Here is a 12,089-nt window from a genome sequence, read left to right as displayed (position 1 = left end):
TGATTTGTCATGCTTGCTGTAACTTGTAGTGAGAAGGAAAGGTGTGTTCCCATTATCTGGCCTGCCTCTGCCCTGGCACTCTGTCAACATCCTCACATGTCGACCAAGGAATTCCATCTGTGTGTCTATGTAAAGCTTTGGTTTATTTTTCCGTAGCGTTATGGAAACCATGCAGATAACTGCTTTGTGCTTCCACAAACAAAATTCTACTCACCCCAATTGTGTCAAAGTGGTAGCTAATATTTTAGCAGGGGTTATCTCAAAACCATAACACATGAAAATCCAACTACCCTACATGGCCAAAATATGTGGACACCCGTTATCTCCACACCATGACTGTGTAAAGCACTGTATTGTCATAATCTCACCCACGGGCATGTAGACTCCAATTCTGAGGCCTCAAGTTTGACAGTTTGGGCATCACTATTTTGTTTTTTTTGGAGGCAAAGTGACCATATTTGGACGACAGGCTACAGCTGTGATGGAGCAAGAGGAGGATCTGACTCACTCACAGTGATCATGCTCTTAATTATACTTAACTTAATAAAATGTAAACAGATGTTACATGAAAATCTTATTCTTCTTCTGTAAATATTCAGTCTGATAAATACAGAAAAGTTGATAGTGTAGGGCTACCCAGAGCTTTACATCTGTCCCACACACTTATAAACAGCGCCTGGAAGAAGATCAGCTCTGCAGGATGATGTAAGGTAAATAGGCTGTACGATGCTTGTTAAGGTTGCTTAGCAACCTCAGACGCAACCTGCCGCCACACTCTTAAAAGCTGGCACAAAAAAGGCACAAAAGTAGCACCCAGCGCCTGACCTCGCATTTTCCAGGTGGTTACAGCAGCAGCACGTGTACGGCCCCAAATTTCCAGGGCTGGTACCTGCGGTTATTCCACAGGCTAGTTAATAACATGTCGGGCAGGAAATCCAAAGTGTGGGATCATTTTGAGAAGGTGAAGGACGAACCCAAGGTGATATGTAAACTCATCTTCATTGGTCGACTACAAACATGACGTATCGTCTAAAATATGGAAGTAGCTACATGCCCATTAGTGGTGATGGCCAAATGAAGCCTCATGAACCACTGTCTTTATTTTCTGACCCCACCACATGGCGCTCTTGGTTTAAAGATAAAGGCTGAAGGACTTGCAATGAAGTGTGCTTTCAAACCTTTGTTGAACAGACAGCGCCATCTGGTGGCTTCAGAAAATAAAGACAGTGGTTCATGAGGCCTCATTTGGCCATCACTGCCCATTAGCCACTTAGCACAATCATTACTGCTTTGCCGACAGCGTCATTAACAGGTGGCTCGCTCAGTGTGTGACGTGTACTTGTAGATAAAATATGCATGATCATAGCATACGTATGTATCTTATCTGTAAAATTAAAGTAAATAAAAGCTTTGTTTCCACTGAGGGAAATGGTTTCAGCTTACAAAAACAGACAGGAGGTTTGCATCGCTGTGACATGTAGTTACATTTCTGGGGAGGTGCACGTCAGGCTACGGCGTGGGCTCTACGTCGATGCAGAGCTTTCACCGTAGGTACAGTAATCGTCAATGCAGAAGTATAAATCTCTGCATTAGCTAATGTCAGCTTAATAGCAGTGATGGCCAAATGAGGCCTCATGAACCACTGTCTTTATTTTCTGAAGCCACCAGATGGCGCTGTCTGTTCAACAAAGGTTTGAAAGCACACTTCATTGCAAGTCCTTCAGCCATCTGGTGGGGTCAGAAAATAAAGACAGTGGTTCATGAGGCTTCATTTGGCCATCACTGCTTAATATCTACGTAACTTTTTAAACACACTTGTTTCAACAAATACAAATTTTAAAACAAGATTCATTCATTAAGACTAGACTTGGGACTTGTCAGTCTTACCTTGGCTCAAAGGGAAAGGGAGAGGAAATAAATCAATGGAAAGAAGCCACAGCAATGAAGTGTATCTTCATGGCTATATTTCAATAGTTCTTATGATTTGGGTGAATTAACCCTTAAACATTTTAATATCAACACACAAATCTAAAGCTGTTTTTACAAGTTGTGGTGAAACTTTTTTTTCCCTAACGGATGCATATCAAATTTTAGATCATTGTTTTTACTTAAGTAGTGTTTGTTTTCCTATTTTAATGTTTAACGTTTCAGCAGCAGTGCATAAAAATCCAGCCATCTATACTGGGTAAGTTGCTGGTGTATTACAAGGCTAACACATAATGTATAAGGAGACAAATGTTTAGACTCACGTTCACACCTTCATGTGTTTGAACTGTGGGAGGGAAGCAGAAAACCCATGCAGATATTGGAAAGACTTCTAAACGCCACACTGCTATAAAAAACAAACCAGATAACACCTTCCATGTAAACAATTTATTGTACTTTTTTAAAGCATAATCCATAAAGATACTACATTTTACAATTATCAAGACATTTTACAGTGTAATCATGGTGCCACCCCAGGTCAACAGGTAACAGAATTGTATTACACTGCAAATATCTGAGCATTCGTGCTTCTGTGGGTTTGACTTATTTCCAGGTAATTTCAACATATTCCAAACCTCTGTAGAAAGTCAGCACTTGCAACAACTTGCAAGTTGCTGCTTCTTCCTGGATGAAAACCTCTCATAATAAGTCTTTACTGTAGACTATGTCCTGCTCAACTGCCTCGTCTCAAGAAACACATAGAATAGTGTGGCTTTATTGCAGCCGGGGTAAGGCAGGGTTCATTGCAGGTTTTACACTCTGTTACTTTCCCTCCTTGATAACATCTGGTCTGCCAAAACAAGGTGATACCTACAAAGCCCTGGAAGGGATACAACACAGTGTAACAGAGGTGTGTGTGCAGAGCATTTGCCATGTTTCTCCTCTGGAGCTATGTGGTACATGGCAACCCAATCGCCAGGATAAATGTTGGCATTGTATTCTGCAGCCAAGGATATGTTATGTTTCAATTTATGTTATGATCACGCTTTGGTTAGGAAAAGATCTTATTTTGTGGCTTTTTTTTTTTTTTGCTTTACTCCGATTGTGAGAAAAAATATGGGCAGAGAGAGAGGATTGCCCTAAAGCAAAGGGCCCGGACCGGACTAAAACCCCGGCCACTGCGGTAAGGACTCAGCCTTGATGGTACACACTGTACCCAGTGAGCATGCAGAGGCACCCAGAGGAAGGTTATGTTTGACTTAAAATAGCCAGTATTGTCACTATAACCGACGCTGGAAATGCGCTGACGTCACACTAGGTGGATTTATTGTTATGTGTTGGCTCTATGCAGAGTCTACGCCATTGTGAGCATTTATACTTGTGCAGTGGTGTGTCTGTGTTGCTCTGCAGGTACTTTTGCTGGACACATTTTCCCCACAAATACAACATGCTAACGTTATTAGCACAAGCCACTGGCATTTTCCAATGTGTAAATTAGCCTAGCGGTTGGCAGGGTTTTCCTCTACTCATATGAAGCCAGGATAAATCACACATGGGACTTAAAATGCCTTTTTTTGTGGAGGCTTTATTGTCTTTACAATTTGATGTTCCTTATCTGTGAAATGAAAGTAAATAAAAGCTTCATTTCTACAGAGGGAAATGGTTTCAGCTTACAAAAATAAACTGAAGGTCTGCGTCACCCCACCATGTAATTAAATTTCTAGGGAGGTGCAAATCAGGTGACGTCGTAGAGTATGTGTTTATGTAGAGCCTACGCCATAGGTACGATATTGATTTGATGCAAAGGTCTAAATCCCGCCTTAAGAATGCCCCGCTGCTGTCGCCACAAACACCGCTGGAAATGAGTCACTGAAAAAGACGGCTGGTCTCAGTCAGTGGTCTGCTGAAACTCGAAAGTCGAACAACTGCATTTTAGAAATGTTTATACGATACATATGAAGCGTACAAATATCTTGTACAGTATCCATTTTAACAGAATCAAACACTGCCAACATTTTCTTCTACTGACTGGGCTGCAAATTGATGCAGTAATCTTTACTATTTTTTGTTTTTCGGACTGTCAAAAACAACTTTTCCCAATGAAATTGTTGTTGCAGTTATACACATTTTTGCTACCATAACTTAGCCAACTGTGCAAACACTCCAATATCATACCATTCATATTCCAGCCCAAGCCCAGGATACAGAGGCTTGGTGAATGTGGCCTGGACTTTGTGGAGCAGGATCATTGGGTAGGGGACATGATAAAAGCACAGAGTGCCTGATTTATAGTCCAGATACACTCCAATCCTTTCGGAGCGAGGGCCTGACACCCTCGTTACTACGTTATTGTGACGGAACAAGTAACCATTTTCTGTGCACTCCAAACACCAGGACTTGTCATCGTTCCCAAAACGTGACTCGTCTGATGTGCGGTGGATGTTGTTGTATGCCACTGCTGCAGACAGAGTGCGAGCATGCCACTCCACCTCCCAGTAACATTGCTCTGTCAAACCCTCTCTGCACAGCACCTGTGGAAACTTAGTGAACCTGTCTGGGTGAGCAGAATACGTGGAGGGTGAAGGCCTCACCCTGCGGTTGTCTTCTATCAGGTGGAGATACGGGTAGTTTGAATTCCCATCCAGTGTGAGGGGACAGCAATCTGTCAGGAAAACAAAGTGTTGACACTGCGAAATGGTAATGACTATTTCATTAAAATGAAGGAGCTTAATAGAAATGCTTACAGTCTAAAAACTCATCCCTGGTTTTTGGTACTGGCGGCAGGGAGAAGTCAATGTAAGAGACTGTAAGAAAGAAATATTTTTAAACACAGCTGGACATGAATACAGCCATTGTATGGAGTCAGAACTCACATTACTTACCTGTGGCAGAGATCCTGGGCCATGTGTCCTTCATGACTCTCTCTAATTTATCTCTCAGCTCAGACACGCAGTCAGTCACATCTCTGAAGGAGCGCACAGGACCAGCACCTGGCGAAAAGTCTGGAGAGTCACAGGAAGTGGAGAGAGACGGGAAAGTCTGTGGAGAAACAAGACAGAGGCGAAGACAGCAAAACAATATATTAGGAAATATTGGCAAATTGAGTTAGAGTCAGAAAAGCCAGCATCTTGCACTTCATTAGGGGTAATTAATGATTTTTAATTAGAATACTTAATTCATGTCTTTGTCCAGGAGCAACACATTCTCACTCCCAACTCAAATATCGACGCTTGTTCGGTAGCCCTACATGTCAAACAACAACGCTCTAGGTACCCTCCAGCATCAGTTTTGGACACTTAGGGACGACACTTCAATTTACGCTCAGCACTTTGTCTTTTCAAAATTCCATTTTCTCCGTTAAATGCACACAATCTCTTTTCAAAATTAACTTAGAACGTAGGGTAAAAACTTAACTTTTGTGTATTCCCGGGTTGCCATGAGCTCAAGTTTGTTTTGTAGACTAGTTTCAGCTGTCACCAATCAACTGTTGTACTAAAAGAACTTTCCTATAATATCTTTGCTTATATCTAAGGTCAATTTTAGCATCTTTTTAAGCATTTATTGTAGTTCCACATTGTCTCCTGCTAATAAAAATAAAGGTCTTTTAAAATAAATTGTCCTGTTTGTATTCCATCTTTGTCTTATTCACTCTTCTGCTTTACTTGAAAATCTAACTGTGAGCTCTTACAAGTTTACTACATCTGATGCAATGCTTCCTTTGGCTAGGAGATGGGGCTGTTTTCAGTCTTCTCAACTTGGCCAACTTTGTCTTTTAGGCTTCAGTTAAAGACCTGGGTTGGTATTCACAAAGCTGTTTAGCACAAAGAGTCATTCCTAGTGACAAAATTCTGAGAAAATTCCTAGAATTATGATGTTTCCTAAAGCCCAGTTCAGACTAAAGATTAGATTAGATTAGACTAAAAGATGAGCAGAGTTGAAACAGGCAACTACTCGCAGTGTGCCATTCTGCAATGTTCTAAAAACCTGCCGCTTAACACCAATACAACTAGATGAGATGGTATATCACCTCTATGTAACAACTCTCCATACTCCTGTTCTGATTTCCAGCTTTTCAGGTTTATTTTGCAGCGGAATATAATTTGTAGCCTCTTAAGATTTGAATGAGGATAGTGATAGTGAGATACTGGTGATGTGCTTTACGTTCTAAAACCAGCCATTGGCGAATTAGCCAGCCAAGTTGAGTCCAGCTCACATGGCCAGCTCACACCGCTTAAACTTTTCTCTACAACGTTCTAAAAAGGTTTTGTCTCGTCGCGAATCTTTGGTCTGAACTGGGCTCAAGAATTTCCATTTAAAGTTGAGACTAGGTCATGGTAAGTCATTCTCAAAGCTTCTTATCTCTTACGAGCTTCTCAGATTAAATTCTAGCAGGAGCAGGGAGGAGACTTTTACGAGGCTAAAGAGTTTCTTCAGCACAGGAGAAAATGGTGTAAACACAAACAGGAAGTATTCTCCAAATGCTGTATGACAGTTAGTTAATGAAATGCTACAGATCAGATCATGCACAGATAATGTTTGTGGTCAATCTCAGTAGGGATACACACACATTTCCCACTCAATGCAATAACACCATTACTGGTAAAATGCAACAGTGCAGGAGTGATGACCTGAGGCTTTCTCAACCTTCCATCAGCAGAGCGATCACACAAACAATGACAACACTTTCAGTCTCATATTGTAATCCAGTTCATTTCATTTCCACTGAGTGTCAACACCTTGCAGGCCCACAAAAGGGCAACCAATCACATCTATTAAAAAAATGCATCATACCTAGCAAAAGGGTCAACCACACCTCCTCACTGAGGTTAAAGTTTCTGTCCCTTCCTTGCTCAGAGATGCTCATCTACAAAACACCAATTCCAAAAAGTCAAAGATAACACGACAAAGAGTCCGATACCTGAATCATATGGACAAGATCGTCAGCGCGTGACAGCTGTTCAAGCTCGGCGTCTCTCCTCCTCAGCTTGCTGATCTCCTCCTCCAGCTGCAGCTGCTGCTTCTCAGCCTGAGCCACAGCAGTTTTCTCTTGGTCTCTGATTAGCTCCTTCACCTCTCTACATCTTCTCTGCATGGAGGAGATCAGCTCGGCGAAGATCTTGTCACAATCCTGCAGCGCAGTCTGGGCACAACTCTGTAAGCACACATCAGGTTAATTTCAAGTTTTTTACCTATGAACCTATGACAAGCTGGTCCTGACCTTTGACCCCTTGAAGGCTGAGATAGAAATTACTTCCCCTTGGCAATTTATCAGTGTTTTAAAATAGGGCATATGTCCAACATACTTGCTAGTAGTGATGGCCAAATGAAGCCTCATGAACCACTTTCTTTATTTTCTGACCCCACCAGATGGCGCTCTTGGTTTATAGATAAAGGCTGAAGGACTTGCAATGAAGTGTGCTTTCAAGCCTTTGTTGAACAGACAGTGCCATCTGGTGTCTTCAGAAAATAAAGACAGTGGTTCATGAGGCCTCATTTTGCCATCACTACATTGCTAGGAAGCTTACAAGCTGCAGCTAAAAAACAAATATACAAACCTGACATTGTTATGCCTGTTTATTGGCTTGTGACACTGAATGTAGTTATGATTTTTAAAAAGTATCCCGTTCAGATTATCCTCAGTGACAATTCACAGTCAGTCAAGATCTAGTGATTATCACAACTCATTTCACACCTTGACATTCTCCTCAGCTTGGCTCAGCTCCTTCAGCTCCTCCTCCCTCTGCCTGATTCTCTCCTGGACTTTATTTTGACTCAAAGCCAATCGTTTCTGGAAGGAGGAAAGCATTAAAATTAATGTTTCAATTTGACGTGTTAGGACGAGCTCAAAAGAGGAGTGTAACCATTAATGTTTTATGGCTACATGTCATTTGGGAGTGCTGGACTTTGAAAGGGAACAATGTGGACAGATAAGTGAATGAAGTGAGACTTCAGTCTACCTCTGTCTCAGCCTTCTGTACTGACACAGAAATTATTGTGTGGCCTTTATGCTCATCTATAACGCACAGAGTGCAAACAAGCTGCTTGTCTGTGCGACAGTAGACCTCCATCAACTTGTTGTGCTTTGTACACATCTTTTCCTGCAGTGGGATTGTAGCTGACACCAGCTGGTGCTTCTTCAACACAGGAACACTGTAGTGAGGCTTGATGTGGGCTGGACAGTAAGATGCCAAGCACGTCAGGCAAGACATCGTGGCTTTGTTTTGGCTGGTCTCACAGCAGAAATCACAGATGACAATGTCTGCTGGTCCGGCACAGGCTGCAGCTGCAGGGAGAGAAGCCTGGGTGCTTGACTTCTTCAGCTTCTCCACCACCTAGGGATGATAGGAAAGTAGTGACAGCAGTTGCTAATAACAAAGATAACAATTGATATTTGAATTAAATAACACTATAGTTGGGTTTCCAGGCAAATTGGGGGCAAAATTGAACCAAAGTCAGAAAATTGGCAAAAGAAAATATAATTTTATGTGCTTTTCTATCCCCCTACTGTTATGGGAATACTGGGAGTTGGTTCATCAAGATAAGCAGTAGATGCTGTTAATTCTCCAGTCAGGTGCCACTGCAGATGAGGGCACAATGATATAATTAAACAAGTGCCAGGCAAACCTCAAATGAAGGAAAAGAATAGATGTTTAATAAGGGAGTTTAGAACAACTAGTCTTGCAATTATGTGCTCTTGGAGGAGTTCTGGTAACAGCCCTGTGTGCATACAGAACATGAGCATGTTAAAAGCTATTTACAGATAACAAAGAGAGCCTGCAGTGGCTGGTGATGGCCAGATGAAGCTTTATGAACCACTTTCTTCATTTTCTGACCCCACCAGATGGCGCTCTTGTTCAAAGATAAAGGCTTGAAGGACTTGCAATGAAGTGTGCTTTCAAACCTTTTTTGAACAGACAGCGCCATCTGGTGGCTTCAGAAAATAAAGACAGTGGTTCATGAGACCTCATTTGCCCATCACTGGCAGTGGCCTATGCAATGATGATATGTCATGACTGTACTACCAACGCATTCTCAATCCCAACTAATCAAACACTGACATTTGGTCTTGGCTCCACGCGTCAAACTTTGACACACTGTACCAATCCAGCATCAGTTTTGGACGTTTATGGACGGTGTGTCAATTTACACTTGTTATAAGCGTTATCTATATTTAGAACTAACTTCCGTTTTACAGATAATGTACACTGCTGTGTCTTGCAGGCCCTGGCGGAGCTAAGTAAGTGCAATTGGGAGCACTTGGCCAGTCTCCCAGGGGCAGCTTATTCAAGCCTGGCTATTCAACCACTTTGCTCTCTCCCTTCATCCGGCACTGCACTCTTGTTTAGTTGGCTTCGGCCTGGTTTCTAGTTGGAGTTCTGCACCTTACAACCCATTGCATACATCACCCATTCTGCTGACACACTGAAACACAGATTTACATGATTGAGCATAGTGTTATTTCAGGACACGATGTCAAGCTGAGCTCACATCCCAGCTACATCAGCTAATCTCAAGCAGCCCAGTCAACCGATGGAGCAGCTGACTGACTGATGGAAGGGAGTCAGCTTCATGCATTTTTTTTAGGGTAAATAAAACCCCACAATTTTGTCAACAACTCATGTTTCCTTGTTGCCTCACAGCTTGGTCCCTAACAATGAGGAAAAAACAGAAGTGAAAATGTCCAATAATGCCCTATTTGCAATGTTTTAAAAATGATTCCTCGATTTACACCAAAAATGAACATTTTACCTGATCAAAATTTGTCATTTTTTTAATTTCAGTTTTAAATTTGAGACAAGAAATATGCATTAGGATTCAGTGTGAGGAGACATACTGTTGGGGGCAACACGAAAACAGGAAGAAGGGACAACTGCAGTGGTTTAAATATGTATATGTTTGAAGGAAAAAGTAGATAACAATTTACAATGCAGCTGATATACTATCTGTTAAGTACAGGTAAGAGCAGGTATAATTCACCCCTCACCTCAGCCAGCATGTTGTTCCTCCTCAGAACAGGCCTTGGACTGAAGGTCTCCCTGCACTGAGGGCAGCTGTACTGTCCCCTCTCCTCTTCCTGGTCCCAACAGCCCTCAATACATCGTCTGCAGTAACTGTGTCCACAGGAAATGGTGACTGGTTCTTTTGGCAGGTCCAGACATACAGAACAGCAGAACTGATCCTGGTCGAGCTCAACACCACGTTGCTCCTCTTGCTGATGTTGTTGCTTGCCAGCCATTTTACTGGCAGCCACTTCTATAAAAACACAGGAACGTTGCTGAGTTTCATTTCATCTGGAATAGTTGGAAAAGAAGGAGCTGGCTCCCTGCTTCTACCAGAGGCAGTGAGGCTAACAGCAATGTCCAATGTCCACCAGCTGTAATTGACATCACCTGCTGTGTGCTCAGAGAAACCATGTTAAAGGGGCAGACACCAATTTTCACACCAAGATGAGTTTCAGCAGTCCTGCTCAGCACTAATCAGCCTGTGTAAACCACTGTATAATGTCCTCTTTCAAAGTCTGAGAAAGAACCCTGATGATGTCACAGTGATGTCGTCAGGGTTATCTTGGATTAGGCTTTGGACTACAAATTTTTAACAGCCAGTCTGTGATACAGACTAGGGGACAATGCAGTTTTGATTTATATTTCAGTGTCATACTGGTTTTAACATTTCCACTGTATTGTTTTTGATTCCAATGAATGCAGATTTATTATCTCTGCTGGACCTATCAGTCTGATATTTTGTGTGCACATTTATGACTGTATGTTTAAGGATCTCTTGTGGTTGCGGTGATTCACGGTGGTTGGAAAATTTGATTTGTTTTATTGAGTTCATCACACGTCACTGACTGCTGACTCCTCAGTTTTCTTAACCAGCCAGTAGGGGCCACAAGGTTTAGTGGAAAACGACTCATCTAAGAACAAGCCTTACCTTATCGTGCTTCAAGCCAACCCAGCTGGCACTGGACGTCAAAAAGACATGGGACTCTTACGTCAGTTTGGTTGAAATTAAAATTTGTTGACAATATTTTACATGTCTGACAACATTAGAATTTCATGTCATGTTAACATTGTCGAGTATCGCAGACGTTTGGTGTTGTTCATCATACCTTGCAACTAGTGATGGCCAAATGAGGCCTCATGAACCACTGTCGTTATTTTCTGAAGCCACTAGATGGCACACTTCATTGCAAGTCCTTCAGCCTTTATCTTTAAACCAAGAGCGCCATCTGGTGGGGTCAGAAAATAAAGAAAGTGGTTCATGAGGCTTCATTTGGCCATCACTAAATCTTGCATCACAGGTAAGAGGAAAAGTATGTATAACTGTGAAAAAGAAGCTGGGGACAGCTGAATTAAATAACTGTGTAATTCAGGTATGGTATATATACACATCTGCAGTGGCAGAGAAAGTATTCAGATTCTTTGCTTAAATAAAATTATTATTGAGAACTGGACAAAATGGTTAGCATATGTCTCAAACGTTAGACCTGATTGTGTCTGAATAAGTGATCAGTAGCCTTCCACTGTCTCTATGTGTATGTCTTAATTCAACATCCTTGTTAGCACAATGTATTTATTTGTTATTTGTTCTCTTTATAGTATGATTTTTATTCATGTTAATACTCATAAAACTTTTGATATGAATTTATACTTTTTGTTTTGTTTTGTTTTGGTCAAGGTCTTTATGTTCAGCTGGTTGTGGATTTAGTTTACATGTGTTTATATTGTTTTTGTAAACCAATTAAAAGAGAATTACAAAAAAAAATCTCAAAAATCTAATAATAATGAAAAATTATTCAAAAATCAATAAAAATTACTTAAATATTTATCAAAATAGTTGCCAATTAATTTTCTGTTAAGCAACTAATTAATTAATTGACTCATTTTTTTCAGCTGTTTGTTTATGTACTGTTGGGTAGACTAATTTATCACAAGAAAAAATCAGATTTTATAAATCCTTCTTATGTTTTTTGGCAAAAAGTCTTAATTTGTAAAAGATAAATGTAGTGTAGTAAAAAGTACAATGTGTGAGTAAATTCAAAAGGGGCATGAAAAGAAAATAATCAAGTACTTGGGTAAATACACTTAGTTACATTTCACCACTGCACATCTGAATATCCTGTGTCACCAATTACCTAACAAACATCAGATGCAGCTTTAACA

At 41.1% G+C, this 12,089-nt stretch overlaps 1 protein-coding gene across 1 annotated transcript; it reads right to left on the bottom strand.

The window, feature by feature from the left end:
• Positions 1–2,364: 2,364 nt before the first annotated feature.
• LOC117246158 (tripartite motif-containing protein 16-like) lies at positions 2,365–10,267 on the bottom strand. Its single transcript, XM_033609910.2, has 7 exons — positions 9,911–10,267; positions 7,884–8,258; positions 7,619–7,714; positions 6,845–7,078; positions 4,809–4,965; positions 4,671–4,730; positions 2,365–4,588 (listed from the first exon to the last, which is right to left on the bottom strand). The coding sequence occupies exons 1-7, from the start codon at positions 10,160–10,162 to the stop codon at positions 4,059–4,061; spliced, it is 1,704 nt and encodes a 567-aa protein (XP_033465801.2). The 5' UTR covers positions 10,163–10,267; the 3' UTR covers positions 2,365–4,058.
• Positions 10,268–12,089: the final 1,822 nt, after the last annotated feature.

Source organism: Epinephelus lanceolatus, chromosome 22 (assembly GCF_041903045.1).
Source record: "Epinephelus lanceolatus isolate andai-2023 chromosome 22, ASM4190304v1, whole genome shotgun sequence".
Lineage (NCBI taxonomy): Eukaryota > Metazoa > Chordata > Actinopteri > Perciformes > Serranidae > Epinephelus > Epinephelus lanceolatus.
Note: the sequence above shows the minus strand (reverse complement) of the source record. Positions and strands in the feature narration are given on the sequence as shown.